The sequence below is a fragment of the Camelus bactrianus genome, chromosome 9, assembly GCF_048773025.1.
Source record: "Camelus bactrianus isolate YW-2024 breed Bactrian camel chromosome 9, ASM4877302v1, whole genome shotgun sequence".
Taxonomy (NCBI): Eukaryota; Metazoa; Chordata; class Mammalia; order Artiodactyla; family Camelidae; genus Camelus; species Camelus bactrianus.
In genome coordinates, this window is record NC_133547.1 from 16087777 (window position 1) to 16104975 (window position 17199).

Here is a 17199-nt window from a genome sequence, read left to right on the forward strand (position 1 = left end):
GTATAGTAAATTCAATTATTATGAGAAGTAAAGTCTTCCTAATACTAAATCTTTGTAACGAGGAATAAGATACGTTTCTCCAGTGATACGTGACTTCTTTTATGTCCCTCTATTACATTTTGTATCTTTCATCAGAGAGGTTGGTCATATTTCTTGTTATGTATTTTATACATAATTTGAATTTCTCATCATTGTGAATATCTCCTTTATCCCCATTAATAATCAGTGGGTTAGGTCTTAGGACAACTATCAATTTTTATTCATATTCTCTACATTTTACCTCTAATTTAAGTCCCAATTTAGTCTGGGTTTTTCAGTGAATTCTCAATTGCAAGTAGAAAGTCATCACTAGCAAATAATACTAATTAAAAAAATAATAATGTTAATTTTAATATTTATACCTCTTACTTCTTTTTCACATATTCCTGATATAGCTAAAAATTCCAGAACAATACTGAGGAGCATCTTTATTATTTTAATAAGAATTCTCCTTGTGCTTCAATATTAAGGTTAATGGTGGTTATTAATTAATATAGCTAACATCTACCTAGCAGGTTCTGTGTCATGCACTGTGCTACAGGCACTGCATGCATTTAAAAAAATTTAACTCCAACAATAAGTTTGTTAGTTTATCAGTAAAGTCCCATTTAAACTAAAGCTCCACTTTATAGTTTAGAAAATGAATGCTTAAAAAGATTTTTTCTCTAAGAATTTTTTTTTTAAAGAATGAATTCTTATTGAAAAAAACAAAACAATACACATATACACAAGTATACACTTATGTTAACTTAGAGAAAAGGCTGGATGTTAAGTATATTCTGGATAGTGAGATTACGGGTATTTTTACTTTTTTCTTATGCTTTGTGTACTTCCAATTCACCTACAACAAATCTTTAGAATGTTACAAAATTAAAAATTAAGTTATTCCAAATCAGTATGAATAAAAGTAACTACAATTATTTCAAAATATCTAAAGTGAGATACACAGGATTATGTTTAGCATTGGCTTGATTTTACCTTCAAAAGCTTTAAAAAATATTGTCCTGTGATTATGGTATCTTTCTAAAATGACTTCATGCTGTTTTATTTAAAAGTAAACATCCATATAAAGCAATGAGCCAGTAATATTCACTTTAGCAGCAGATAAAAATAGATCAGGAATCTCGGGACCACTGAAGGTTATGTGACTGGCTGGTAAAAAAACCCAGAATTTAAAAAAAAAAAAAAAAAAGAAAAAACAAACAGGATCCTTTAAGAAGCTTATTAAAATGCCAATCCCCAAGTTTCAGGGATTCTGATGTAGCAATTCTCAGGATCTATAGTTTTAAGGAACACTCCAGATCAGATGGTTTGGTTCTGGGTGGTCTACACTGAGAGTCACTGCTCTAGATTCTATGAGGATGCTAGGAAAGCAACAGCATAATGAATAGTTTGTTTCCTCATCAAAATCATCAAAGATAATTCATCCTCAGTGGTGAGCCTGGGATTGACTTGTAATATGTAAGTATTATATACAAATATTACATACAATATAATAACATTGCTCTGTAAAAAATAAGTCTGTAAAAAATAAGTCAATGTTCACTGTTTCAGTTTTATGATCTAAGAATTATAAAAAGTCTAAATAGTGGAAGTCATTCAATAATGTACTTACTGCTAATGACAATTAGAAAAATTAGAACAGAACTAAACAGAAATTATCCATGAGATTTACAAGCTGCAAAAGCTGTTACATTCAGAGAAAGATAAAAACCACTATAGAAATTTAGAACAGAAATATTTGAAGGAAAAAAACAGCTTACCTTGAGATAACTGTGTTTTTAGAGATCTTGTGTCCTGTGTAAAGGCAGAACCAACTGCACTACTTTGGGATAGGGTACCGCTGTTTGGTGCTTCTGTTCCAAAGGATGTCAAAGAGCTTCCAGCTTTAAGAATTTTTTTTAATGACAGAAAAAAAAAAGGTTTTAAATTTTAAACCTTTCAGTTATACAAAGTAATATACTTTTTAAATAATGGTTAACTGTCACCCCCTTGTAACACTTGTGCAACTTAGTAACGGAAATTAATGAAACTGAATTAAACATAGAGCAATCTTTGACCAGCACCCTTGGATGCAACAATTTTCTGTAATATGCTGTCCTAGGCAGTTATGCAGATGGGACAGCAAGGACACACATCAGATAGAGAAGTAGCAGAAATAGTACATTTTACACCATCTGTACAAATAGTCAAATCAGCAGACTCGTCAAGGCAATGGACAATGGAGAGTCTATTTTAATGCTTTCCATCAGGACAGTTATTGTACGGCTGCCTTCTGCCTAAAGCAACCACAAAAAGTTCTGGTAATATGAGTAACAAAACCCTAGAAAAGACCCAATTCTTTGCTATACTAGGTTATGTCAATCTTCTCTACATTTCTTCACTGTTTACGGATCATTCACTTTCCATATGCTGTGTTCTCTTCTTACTTAATATTTAATCTATGTAGGATTCCTCTAGCAGGAACTGTTTCAATAGCTTTTCTTCACCCCACCTCTAAATCCAATCTAAAAATGGAATCAGAATAATCTTTTACAAAACAGAAACATAATCACATTACTACAGAGCCCAGTACCCTCTGACTTTCCACTGCCTGTAATAAAAAGTTCAAACTATTTATCTCAGTTTATAAGTCCCTCCCCTTATCTGCCTATTTCTTCTCTCATTAGTTTCCTTACTTTCACCAGTCTACTTCACAAAAGAAGTCTACCCATCTGCTTTTAAAGTATTTGAAGGTTACGATCATGCTCCTTGCAATCTTCTCATATCCAAGCTAAGCAACTCCAGTTCCTTCAACCATTACTCACCTTTACATGTTCTTTAAGCCTTCCTGCTTTTGACTTCTCCTAATTTAATAAATTCTAGTTGTTCATATCCCTCTTAACATGAGGCATCAGAACCCAGTACAGTACCTGAGACAATAAGAATCAATGGGACTCCTTTAGAGGTGCCATCCAGTCAGGCTGCAGTCCCAGCCAGCTCAGAAGACCCCTAACGTAACTTCCCAAAACCCCCAAAATGTTGGGACTAGTGCTTTCAATAATTCTGTGGAATGCTGATTCTACCCCATTATCCCTAGTATTTCTGGGCAATGACCAAGACATAAACCACTCTGATGATACGTATTCAACCTCCATGCTGCTGTGTTTTCTTAGTCAACCTCCCACTGCTTGTCCCCGTGGTTAGCAAACTCTTCTATGTCCTCCATCTCTTTTCTGAGTTCCTGGTCATACTACTCACCTCCTTCACCCCGATTCTGCTATTGATTTATCTCAAATCATTTTTTATGTGTAGTGTGAGGCAGGGATCAAGGTTAATTTTTTCCAAATAGATATCCAGCTGCTGAAGCATCACCTTTTTTAAAAGATCTTTTTCCCCCAATGTTCTTTTTTTAGTAGGGGCAGGTAATTAGGTTCATTGATTTATTTATTTAATGGAGGTACTGGGGATTGACCCCAGGACTTTGTGCATGCTAAGCAAGCACTCTACTACTGATCTATACCTTCCCCTCTGCAACATCACTTGTTAAAAAAAGATTTTCCCCTCTCCACTGAACTGCACTGGCATCTCTGTTTTAAATCAGTATTTAAGAAGGTCTATTTCTGCACTCTCTGTTCTTTATACCCAGGTGTATTTGTCTATTCTTACATCAATAATTTCTTGTTCTGATTACTGTAACTTTATAGTAAGTCTTGAAACTGGATGTAAATCTCAAATTTCCTCCTTCAAGATTGTTTTGACTATTCTAGGTTTTGTATTCCATACGAATATTTGAATCAGCATGTCAGTTTCTATTTTTAAAGTGTCTGATAGGATTTTGATCAGGATTATGGTCAATCTGTAAATCAGTTTTGGGGACAGTGTCATCATAAAAATAACACTGAATCTTTTAACCCATAAGCATGGATTAACACTCTTATTTAGATCTTTAATTTCTCTCAGCAATGTTTTGTGTTTTTTATTGTACAGCAGAGTTTCCCAAACGGTACTGACATTTTGGGCCAGATAATTGTTTGTTGGGAGGGGTTATCCTCTGCATTGTAGAATGTTAAGTAGCATCTCTGGCCTCCACCCACTAGTTACTAGTAGTATCTTCCAGTTGTGACAACCAAAAATGTCACCAGACATTACCAAATGTTCCCTGAGGGAAGGGGGGGGGAGGTAAAAATGATTCCCTTTGCCACTGAGAACCACTCAGTTATAAAAGTTTTAAAATATCTTTTGTTATATTCATTCTTGGGTATCTGATGTTACTGATGCTACTGCAAGTTGTGTTGCATTTTATATTTAATTTACCAATAATCTGTTCTAGGTGAGCAAACTTTAACTGTAAGTGGCTGGATGATCTCTGTTATAACTATACAACTCTGCCCTTACAGTGTAAAAGCAGCCACAGACAACATGTAAATAAATGGGTACGGCTGCATTCCAATAAAACTATTTGCAAAAAACAGGAGGCTGGTGGGATTTGGTCCACAGGACATAGTTTGCCGACCTGTCTGTTCTACAATACAAAAATACAGTTGAGTTTTGTATATTTACCATGTATCCCCTTACTATGCTAAATGTACTTTTTCATTCTAGTGGTTTGAATATTCTTTCGTGTTTTCTAGGTACACAATCATGTCACCTTCAAATAAAGATATTTTTAGTTCTGCCTTCCCAATATTTAAATCAATCATTCTTTCTTTTCTTTTCTTTCCTTCCTTCTTTCTTTCTTGCCGTAATGAAATGACTAGGGCCTCAAGAACAACACTACATGAAATGGTAAGAGATTTGGCTTTTGCTTTATTCTTTGCATCAAGGGAAAAGCATTCATTGATCCAAATTAGGAAATTCCCTCCTATTCCTTAGTTGTTGATACGCTGATGTTGAATTTTATCAAATGCCTGTTCTGTATCTATTGGGACTGCAGTTCTTCTCCTTTATTCTGTTAATGTGGTAAATTACTAATGATTTTCAAATGTTAAAATATCCTTGCACTCTTGAGATAAACCTTACTTTGTCATTAAGTACTATTCTTTTTATGGATTGCTGGCATCCACTGCTTGTACTGTGTTCAGGATTTTTACATATATGTTCATGGAAATTAGCTTTAATTTTATTCTCGTCGAATGACTTCATTAGATTTTGGTATCTCAGTTAGCTTGCCTTGATTATCTGATTAGGAAGAGTCTTCTTCCTTTATTTTCAAAGAGTTTGTGTAAGATTGTAAAATTACGGGGGAGGCTATAGCTCAAGTGGTAGAAAGTCCTAGATTTAATCCCCAGTACTGCCTCTAAAATAAATAAATAAACCTAATTACCCCTCCCCTCAAAAAACTATATATATATAAATAAAAGATTGGTAAAATTATTTCTTCCCTAAATGGTAGAATTTATCAGTAAATAGTCTAGAATTGTCTTTATGGGAGATTTTAAATTACAGTTTCAACTTCTTTAACAAATAGAATGATAGGGAGATTCTATTTCCTCTTGTGTTAGTTTAGGAAGTTTTATTTTCAAGGAATTTATGTTTCATCTAAAATGTTGAATTTGTTGACATAAAGTTGTTCACAATATCTTCATAACATCCTTTTAGGATCTACAGTGATGTCTACCCTTTCATTCTTGATAGTGATGATTTGAGTCTTCTTTTGTTCCTTGTTCACTCTTGTTAGGGACTTACTAATTTTATGAAATGTTTCAAAGAACCAACTCCTCCTGGCTTTGTTGACATTATATACAATTTGGCTTGTTTTTATTTTGTTGATCTAAAATTTCTCTTCCTTCTAGTACTTTTGGGCTAATTTTCTTTCTTTTTTTTTTAAGTTTCTTAAGTGGCAGCTTAGAGAACTGATTTTAAAAAATTCTTATTTTCTTATATGTGTATTTAAAGGTATGAAATTTCTCCTAAGTAATGCTTAAAACTCCACTCACAAATTTTGATATGTTGCATTTTATGATCATTAAATTTAAAAATATATTCTAATTTCCCTTATGATTTCCTCTTTAATTTACTAGTGATTTTACAAGTTTGCTCAAATTCCAATTATTTGAATATTTTTCAAGTTATTTTTAATTCCAAATTTAATTTCTTTGTGGTTGAGCAGATATTATTTCAATCCTTCTGAATTTAATATAACTTGTATTATAGCCCAGAATTTGATTTATCCCATTGAGTGATCCATGTTTACTTTAAAAGAATCTACATTCTGCAAGTGTTGGGTGTACTATTTTACAAAAGTTACATACACATTTAGGATTGTTATAGCTTTCTGATGAACTGCCCTCTGTACCATTATAAAGAATTCTGCTTTATCTCTAGCAGTATTTCTGATTTTTAAGTTGCTTTTTTGTCTAATGTTAATTTTCCTAACATTGTTTTCTTGTTATTAGTGTTTGTATTGTATGTCATGCCCTTTCCTATTTTTTTACTTTTTGCCTTTTAATTCATCTCTTGTATGATCTCTGCCTTTTAACTGGAATGTTTAATTCCTTTATACTTCACCAAAGTAGATCTTTAAAATCTTTAGTCTGTCACACTTAATGCATGAAACACTCATTTGGTTTATGCTAACTTTAAAGTTCGTAAGCATGTTAAGTGTTCATTAAATTCAATGATTAAAAATTGATCTGTACAAAACACTGGAGACCTGAGAGAATCACTGACCAATATGGTTTGGCTATGTTTAACTAGCTAAAATGTACCCATTTGTCCGTCTGTCTGTTCAGCCAATATTCTTCCATCTTGACCACAACAGTATTATGAGACTTAGCATGCCATGGCTATTTTGCTGCTTCAATTTATTGTGAGATAATTAGTTTTTTCTAAGGGTCCATAAATTAAAGTCATTAATAACCTAAACTTTGCACATAACAATTATTTTAGCATCAGCTTAAAAATACAACATCAACCAAAGTGCTTTAATACTACGGTGCACCATTCCTTTCTATGTACGAGAATATGTTTCCTCACAATCTTGCCAAAACAGTATACACTCAAACTTTTAGGTTTTGTCAAATTGATAGTGAGAAATGGTGTCTTGGTGCTGATTTAATTTGTATATTTCTTATTATAAGCAAAATTTAAGCATCTTTCCATGTTTAAGGGCCATTTGTATTTCTTTTTTTCTGAAAAAGACAAAGTTAGTTCCTAACCCTTACAATTTTTTCTGTTGAGTTATAGATCTTTATTTTCAGAAATTCTATAGATACAAGACCTTCATGATATAAACTGCAAATAAAACTATAAAAGACTATAATAATATATAAAAACTAAAATGGAAAAGATTTCCCCCAATCAAATAACAATAGTATAACCTGATTTACTAAAACATTCCTGTTGTAAACATCAGGATATTACGGACAGAAAATGAAAACAAGACACTTAAAAGTCTTCTTTAATTTGTGCCAACACAAACTATGTCTGAGTTAATTCCTTTTCTAAAAAACATCTGCCACCTTAATGTTTTCCTCCTCCTCATTTAACAGCTTCTAAATACTATATATAGTTCCCTAATTAGCCACTCCACAATATTCTATCAATATGGAAATCAAAATCAAAAATAGTCTGCCACTGCAAAAATTAGTCTACTGGCATTGAAAACACAAGTAAAACTTCCCACCTTTCTGACACCCAAAGAACACTAAACCAGCAACCCCCAATATTAAAATTAGATAAAAGCATTTATAAGGAATATAAACATTATCACCACAAAATACTCTGATTAGAGGAGCAGGCTGTGAAGACTAGCAGAAGCAGCATTTACTGTGTAGACACTGTATGCTAGACCCTGTTTAAAAGCTTTATACGCATTAAGTCATGCAAACTTCACAGTAACGTAGGAGGTAAAGCACACAATAGTCCCAATGTTAGCAAACTACTCAATTTAGTGAAAGGAGTTGCAAAAGGATAAAATTATTCACAACAGTCCTTAATTTGAACCATCAGAATAGGATTCTACCACCTAAAACTAACAGAGGGTATATCTTGATTTAACATGTGTAAGTAACATTGACCATACCACTGGAATAGGATTATAAGGTACATGGACCAAAACTACCTGATTCCTCCTATCCAAGAATAAATCTAAAAGGAATTAAATTAATTAAATTTTGATTAGGGATGAATGTCTGGGTTACTGGTCCCCAGATAAAAAGAACTAAAAAATTTTTTTTGAAAAATGTCAAACCAGTGTCAAAATTAAAAGAAGTACACTGAATTACAATATATTCCTCATCTGGCTCACCAACTAACATCTCGCCCATGCCTATTCTGTTTCTTCATTTCTTCATATTGTGGTACACACACTTCTCTTTTGCCTGCATAGGCTACAATCAATTTGACTCTTCACCCTTAAATACTTCAAAATCATCTCCCCAAAACAAAGACATCCTCCTATTTGGTTAACCACACATCACCACCACATCTAAGAAAATCAACAATAACATCATCCTTACTCAAAGTTCCTCTGTAGTTCCTAAAACATTCTTTACCAACTTTTCCTAAAACTTGGGATCCAATCACATATTTTATTTGGATATAGTATATCTCTTCAGTCTCCTAAAGTCTAAAACAGTCCTGCTGCCTCTCTGTTCTTCACAGCACTGAATCCTTTGAAGAGTTTGGCCTTCTGAATATATATGTTCATTTCCTCATGATTAGAATCTGCATTTCAACAAGAATACCACAGCTGTCTACTCCCCTTCTGCTACAGCAATATATAAGGAGACATATAATCATTAACTATGGCAAACTCAAACTTGACAACTTAAGATGGTAACCATCAGATCTCTCCATTATAAAGGCACATTTTCTCCCTTTGTAATTAATAAGTAAACTGTGAGATGATACTTTAAGACCATTTTAATATCCTGTTTCAACATCATTTACCCAATGATTTTAGCATCCACTGATAATTCTTGCTGTTTCACTGGAGATTCCAAAATGGTGATTTCCTATATCCACCATTCCTTCTATTTATTAGCTAGCATTTTTCTGTTTAAAAAAAAAGCTTTGTTTCCTCTTCTTTTAAAAAGTGGCCTAGATTCCTTTTAGTGGGAAAAGACATTTAAAAAGCAAGAATTAGGTCTATATGTGTTCTTTGCTACTGGGTATCATTGCTTCTAGGCCCCTACTATGAAGAGAGACAGGAAATAACCAGTCTTTAAAAAATGAATTCAACTCTTTCACATAAATTGCAGCAATATTTTTTGGATCTGTTTCCTAGAGTAATGGAAATAAAAACAAAAATAAACAAATGGGACTTAATTAAACTTTAGAGCTTCTGCACAGCAAAGGAAACCACTGGCAAAATGAAAAGACAATGGGAGAAAATATTTGCAAGTGATGCGACTGACAAGGGATTAATTTCCAAAATATACAAAGAGCTCATACAGCTCAATATCAAAAAACAAACAACCCAATTAAAAAATGGGCAGAAGATTAAAAAAAAAAAAAAAGGCAGATCTAAATAGACATTTCTCCAAAGAAGACATCCAGATGACCAGCAGGCACATGAAAAGATGCTCATCACTAATTATTAGAAAAATGCAAATCAAAAATACAATGAAATATCACCCCACACTGGTCAGAATGGCCATCATCAAACAGTCTACAAATAATAAATGCTGGAGAGGATACGAAGAAAAAGGAAGCCTCCTGTACTGTTGGTGGGAATGAAAATCGGTGCAGCCAATATGAACAGTACAGAGGTTCCTTAAAAAACTAAAAATAGAGTTATCATATGATCCATCAATCCAACTCCTGGGCATATATCCAGAGAAAACTATTAGTTCAAAAAGATTTATGCACCTCAGGGTTCACAGTAGCACTATGTACAATAGCCAAGACATGGGAGCAACCCAAATGTCCATCAATAGATGAATGGATAAAGAGGTCATATATACATAAAATCTAGTTTTGAGGATACAAGCAATACACACACACACACACACAGTGTACACATGATAGAATATTACTCAGCCATAAAAAAGAACGAAATGATGCCATTTGCAGCAACAGGAATGGACCCAGATGATCACACTAAGGGAAGTAAGTCAGAGAAAGACAAATATCATATGATATCACTTATATGTGGAATCTAAAAAGATGATACAAATGAACTTATTTACAGAACATAAACTGACTCACAGACATAGAAAACAAACTTATGGTCATCAAAGGGTAAAAGTGGGGAGGAGATATAAATTAGGAGCTTGGGAGTAACATATATGCACTACTATATATAAAATAGATAACCAACAAAGAACTACTATACAGCACAAAGGAACTATATTCAATTATCTTGTAATAACCTATAATGGAAAAGAATCTGAGAAAGAATAGATTTATATATTGTAAACTGAATCATTTTGCTGTACACCTGAAACCAACATAACATTGTAAATCTACTTAAAAAAATGAATTCACACTCATACTTCCAATTCATATTCAAATCCATAGGGTTCTTCCTTACCTTTCCCCCTTCCCTATTTGTATCTCCCTTCTCCAAGGTAAGAATACCATTTCTCAACAACATCAATATGTTATTCATTTGTCCTATCCCATAATACATACAAAATAGTTTCAAAATTAGCAACACCAATACCACTACCAATTATAAACCCTAAATCAAGTTTTTTTTTTAAAGTTGTATCTGTTCTTACAATATATCCTACTAAGAGTGTAAAAGTTACTTGAATTCTTATTTCTGTATGGTTATGTTATCTGATATATACTTAACACCAGCTGTTTCTGTTTGTATTCATTCAATTTTAGGGCTTACTTTTTTTCCCATTGTTTTTTGTGAATAAGTAAAACATTACATATCCAAAAAGTCACAACTGTATTAAAAATATTCATAGAAAGGAATTAATTTTAATATAATTAATTAACATACTAATGAGTTTCAAAACATTTGAAACTGGATTTGTGATTCAGTGAAATAAAGCTGATAAGTGATTAAATCAACGGGGAAAAAGGTTGAGGGTTAAAAGTTTGACATTTAAAAAGTTATTCTTTACTGCAGGAATTTCAATAAAGGTGTACTTAAGAGCTAAAAAGCATAGCTATAAAAACAAACAAAAATCTGATCTGATCGTATCCAGCTTTTGCACACAACAGCCTTTGTCCTCCAATCATAAGAAGGACTATAAATAGCCTAGCCCTCCTACACTTTCTCCTTATAGTGCCGTGTTTCTAAACCATTATTACAATAAACACCCTCAAACATACTATATTTGAGTATCTCTCCTAGGTGGTGTTAAATTATCCACATTCCACATAAATATTCCTTAATGGCATTATTTCCTAATAATGGCATTATCTCAATTTCCCTTTTTAAAGATCCATCCTGTTTGGAAAAATGCTTATTTTAAATGGATACATCTTACATAGATTAAAAATAACATTCAATAAAATTTGGTAATTGGATATACCTAGATTTAAAAAAAAGTTACTATTCTAAGAGATGGCATTTATTGAACCACTAATCATTAAGGACATTAAAATAAAGTCTTTAAAATAATAGATTATAAAAGCAACACCAAACAATTAGTCTAAAAATTTATGATAAGTTTTATATATCTTTGTGGTACAGACAAGGAAATTACAAAAAAGAAAAAAAGAAAAAAGAAAAAAAGCATAACATACCAACACCAACAGCACCAAACTGCTGCCCCACTAATGAACTTGCACTGAACTGACTGTATGTGGGCATCCTGCCAAAAGGTCCATAGGAGCCCACTGACTGGAATGAAGAAGTAGATGAGCCTAGTGAAGACTGAAGAAAGGTCATGAGTTATTTTTCCAGGTTCTAAACAACATGTACACAACAAAAAGAAAGTCAGATATTACATTTTTAAGAAAACTATTAAATTATAACTTCTCAACACAAAAGCAATTATAACTTGCAACATGCATTTAATATTAAAACAGCTGAATAACTTTCTAATTTCAACATTTGTACATGTGTGCCAGTTATACTCAATGTGATTTATAAATGCTTTTTTCTACAATGAACTTATCCTTTGAGTTCAGAGTTTTATAAAAGATTTAGGAAAAGAACTGAAAAAAAGTTCCTGAATAAGTAAAGTAATTTTGCTTAAATAAAAAACATGAGAAAAATCACATTTGGTTACAGTACTAAGTTTCAGTCTCATGCTGACACAAATATGACATCTCACTTTTGATTTTACTCTTATTTTTGATTACCTGAAGAATACTATTAAATTTATAGGAAAAACAGACAGAAACAAATTACCCTATACAAAACCATTTACATTTTAAAACATAGTTGTTATCATGTTAAAGGGTACTTTATAAAAACCTTAATTTATTAAACCTAAAATATATTTTAATATGTATACATGTACACTTTATACATTAATTTAACATAAAATGTTTCATAATATCAATATGAAGTATACTAACAGCCACTAGGTTATAAGCTCACTGATGGCAGGATCCTGTCTGTATGCTTGCTGCTAATGTCAGGCACATGGCAAGTACTTGATAAAGACTATTTAACGAATGAGTCAAAAGATCAAAAGTGGTGGGGAGTGGATATAGCCCAGTGGTAGAGTGCGTGCTTCGCATGGGTGAGATCCTGGGTTCAACCCCCAGTACCTCCATTAAAAAAAAAAGATCAAAAGCAAAAACTTATGGTGATTGGAAGTATTTTAACATCATTTTAAATTGTGCTCTCTTGGCTTTCCTCATTCCATGACTGCTTGTTCCCTGGAGTTATCAAAATATATATGAGTCAGGTAATATCACTCCTTGGTGTAGGCAGCTATTTCTACTAGAATGTGTCTCTTCTCCCTCCATTTAAGAAGTTCACATTTTCTCAGGATTCTTTTCAGACTTAATTCCTTAAAAGTAAGACTTAAAAAGCAGGGGATAATCGTTTATCCGTGGAATCTTGAAAAAAAAGGACACTAATGAACTAATTATTATTTATAACTTAGATGACTGATTTCTTGAATATGTGTAAGCACATTTGACTATCCTTTATGACTGGATTACTGCATTCCATTGATTCTTATTTTGTGGTTGGCTTTATTCCTTTGATAACTATGTAAGTTTAAAAAGCTAAAGCTCTAAATTGTTCTTAGAAACAATGAACAGTAAATATATGTAAATTTAAAAAAATATCCAGACTAGATAAATCCAAAGAGAGAATGCACACTGGTGGTTACCAGAAGCTGGGAGGAGGGTGCCAACAGAGGGAAAGTGCTTAATGTGTAAGAGGTTTTATTTTGGGTGATGCAAGTGTTTTGGAACTGGATAGAAGCAGAGTTTGCACAACATTGTGAATGCACTAAATGTCACTGAATTGTTCATTTTAAAATGGTTAATTTCTAAATTGTGAATTTCACCTCAGTAAATTATTTACATAAATAATGAAACACAAGAAACAAAAACAAAAACAAAAAAACCCCAAAGAAGGGGATAGATGAATAGAGAATTTTTCCAGTTTATGTTGCAAGAACCAAATTTACCATTTCTTATTAAAAAGTTGATCTTATTCCAGAAAAAACAGTAAATAAATGTTAAAAGGTCCTTTCTCTTTTTTCCACTTAAATTTTATATACCACTTAATATTTTCTTTAGAAGAGTCATTAGGTATTTTCTTTTAATGGCTGGAAGTAAGGCAAATTCTATGCAAGGTAATGTATATTTTAACTATCAGTTTTGTGAAAAACTAAGATTTTTATCACCCACAGCATAAAAAAGGGAAAGTTAAAAATAAACAAGAAGCATATTTCAGAAAATGACCAAAGACTCCTGACAAGAAAAAAGACTGAGAAGAAAATGGATTCAGGAGGAAAACCACAGGGGCCATAAAGCTTTTAATCAGCTAAGCCCTCAAGTTAAAAATATTCTTGTTAATCTTCTTCCTCTGCTGTTACAGTAGAAATTCAGAGTTTCTATATGCTTCCAATCAACATGTAAACAGGTATTATAATGAACATCCTCTTCAATCCATAATCTACAATCTTTTAGACAGCATGTGTTTCTGTTTTTAATAAAATACACAAGTACGTTAAAATTCTTTTGTTTGTGCTAATATAACATAGTACATATACTGCATAACATACATATAATATATAATGTGATTTAGCATTTTTTTCATTAAACCTAGTAATCTTACCTCATAGTCATCACCACCCTAGTTTGTCATAAGAACCACATGCAAATAATATAGTGGCAGGGATCCTGGATTCTGGAGAGAGACTGCCTCAGTCTGTTCAAATTATGGCCCTACCTCAATTTCCTCACTTGTAAAAATGAGAATAACTACAGTACCAAAGGGTGTTGTGAGGATTGTCTTATTATATGTGTAGTGCTTTGAACAGTGTTTCTTATAAAGTTAGACCTCAATAAATGTGAGCTATTTTAACTGTTGTTTAAATTAGAAAATATCTTATGATAAAAATTAATTCCTCAGCTATTTCTTACTCATTTAGTTCCAACTTATGATCTAAAGAGAAAAACCTGGCAAAGAACGTTATCCAGTTATTTTAGGTAACTAGAAAATGGTTATCAGCTACATGAAAATTTGATTGAGAAAACTTAAAAAACAAAAACCAGGTGAGACAAAAGCCAAGGCTAGCTATGTGCCTGAAGTTTATTTGTACTCCAAGACAAATTTACTATGTTACCTGAACAATAGCTGGGTCCTGAGGCAAAGAACATTGTGGTTTTGGTGGCTCACAAACAGTGAGGTCTTTAATATCACTCCCACGGAATATAATGTATTCAAAGACTTCATCTCGAGGTGGTATTGGACGATCTGTTGGTCTGTCTTCTGTACCAAAGGACCGAACTGGTGAGAAAACAGGATATGAGTGAGATACATGTCTACTCACTATATTCAGGTAGTGCCTCTTTTAAGTGAACTGTTTCAAAAACTAAGCAGTTCTTAAATGTCATCCAAGGGAAAGTATTCATTAATCTGTAGATAAATACTTTTTTTTAAAAGAGGAAAAACACAGGAGGTTTTGCATAGAGCTAAATGTGTTCAGTTTAAAAGACTATCTGTAATACGAAGTTTTGTTCTTTCTATATTTTTATTTACTTATGTCTTTGGTGATTGTGGTGAGAGGAGGTGTCAAAAATGTCCTTTCATTGTTGATTTATTTTTAATATCCTCATTCAGCAAAATAAAGAACTGGCAACCTGTGTGATATTCTGGGTGTGTGTTGGAGGGGTGGGGAGTAAGTGAAGATTTTCCCAGGACACAAAAATCTCCAAAGTTTGGGAAACTCAGCTTCAGGTTTAAGACAAGACAATGGAAAGAACATCTATCCTGGTGAGTAGTATGTCTTCTAGAAGCCAAGGAAAGCAGTTGTCAGCTATTCAGCCCTATGGGATAGCATAAAATGCCCCAGTTACCTAAAATATCTTATCTCATAATTAAGTCTGATTATTTTAACACTTAGCATTACTCAAAGTTGAACTGTAGACTACCTGCATCATGGTAATAAGCTAGCTAAAAAGACTTCTGGGATCCTGTTAAAATTCACTGTTTCAGACTTTCTAGGAAAAGGGTCCAGAAATCTGCATTTTAAACCAATTCCTCAAGAGTTTCTTATGAATACTACAGTTTCAGGTTCACTATCTTAGGAGACCTCTGAAAATGTTGAAATCCCTATAGAAGTTCCAAATAAGAAAGTTTGAAAGATCAAATATTATCCATTTAAAGAGTGTTCTAGAGGAAGTAAACCCCGTAACATTGTGCAGTTTTGAATATATGCATTTTTCTGCAGAATTGATCCAGAGCTAGACTGAAGGTAAAATTTCAGTTTAAATAATGCTTTTTCCTAAATCTTAAAAACTCTTTCTAGTAATTATGAGATTTCTAGGAAGAATGATGGCATAGCTATGTATAGGTTTGCAGAAAAACATTCCTCCCTAAAACTCACAAATGTAAGAAAGTTAAAATATCCTTAAACTGGGAAAATACCTAGAACACATACATAAAGTTTTATCAAAAAATATCATTCAGATATTGAATGAGTTAGTCCAAACTGGAAGACCAATATCAGAGTCTATATTTAGCATGCTGAGAAACTTTCCCAGGGACCCTTCAACTTGGTGGATGGGGATGGGGATACACATGTGGTAAGCGAAAAGATGCAGAATGCCCTAGTTGAAGCTCCCTTTCTCTGATGGCTAAAAAATACTTTGTCAGGGCAAGAGTAAGTGACAAAGTCCTGCATCTTGTGCTTTATCCAAAAGGAAGGGTAAAAAGAGTTTAAAAAAAAAAAAAAAAAGCAAGACTAAGAAAATTACAAATAAAACAATCTCACTTCTAACCTTAGCACAACCACTGCCCTACAATGTTTTATAAAGTCCCAGACCTCCGAAGTAACAGATTAGCTCATCCTGCAGCTGGAGGCAAGTGGGATGGGGTTAAAAGCCCTGCATCTATAAAAAGATAAACTCCATTAAGTTCTTGAAACCATTCAAACTACACCACATAGTCAAAAGATACATGAAAAAAATCCACTCAGGGTTAGTATTTACCACAGGAAATAGAAGAAAACTCAGAAATAAGTGCTTCAATTCTCGAGAAAAATTAAAATCCTGTAATCAAAATGACACTGAAAAGAAAAGGTAGCACTGAGTTGAGAAGAGAGGAAAACTAGATAAGACAAATATAACAGCAGAACTAATAAATACATAAACAACAAGCAGAACAGTCTCAGAGAAGATAACAGAAAATGTAAGAGAAAATAAAACTAAAGACGTAACAGAAATTTCCTGACATGAAGACCTAAATTTGATCAAGGTTTTACTGCATTTCTGGAAGAAAATTTAGTGCACTATAAGCAATACAGAGACTCATCCTTTGCTGTATCAAAATAACACTAAATGGACAATAAATTCATTTAACCACATAAATGTATGTGCCAATTTACTAAGGCCCTAGAATAGAATGTAAATTTAATAGTTCTGTAAAAGGCTATAAAGTTACAAAGTGTTACACATGTCAGGATGGTAATCACTTCACACAGTACTCTAACAAAAACTGGGAGATGAAAATGAGCAGAAGGAAACACAAAAGGAAATAAACTAATACTCTCATCTTTTACAGTAAGGAGTCACGATAAAATTTGGGGGAAGTTGGTAAATTAATACAACTAGGCTTAAAAATCTGTTGTTTGTGGT

The 17199-nt window shown here is 32.8% G+C and overlaps 1 protein-coding gene across 4 annotated transcripts in view; it reads right to left on the minus strand.

Moving 5' to 3' along the window:
* Positions 1-17199, minus strand: part of LSM14A (LSM14A mRNA processing body assembly factor) — a 49935-nt gene that overhangs the window by 13512 nt on the left and 19224 nt on the right. For all 4 annotated transcript variants that reach the window (XM_074369832.1, XM_074369831.1, XM_074369830.1 and 1 more), the window contains exons 2-4: positions 14688-14851; positions 11674-11803; positions 1803-1925 (exon numbers count right to left, since the gene is read on the minus strand). In XM_074369832.1, the coding sequence (XP_074225933.1) occupies positions 1803-1925; positions 11674-11803; positions 14688-14851 (417 nt within the window). The remainder of the gene's footprint in view (positions 1-1802; positions 1926-11673; positions 11804-14687; positions 14852-17199) is intronic.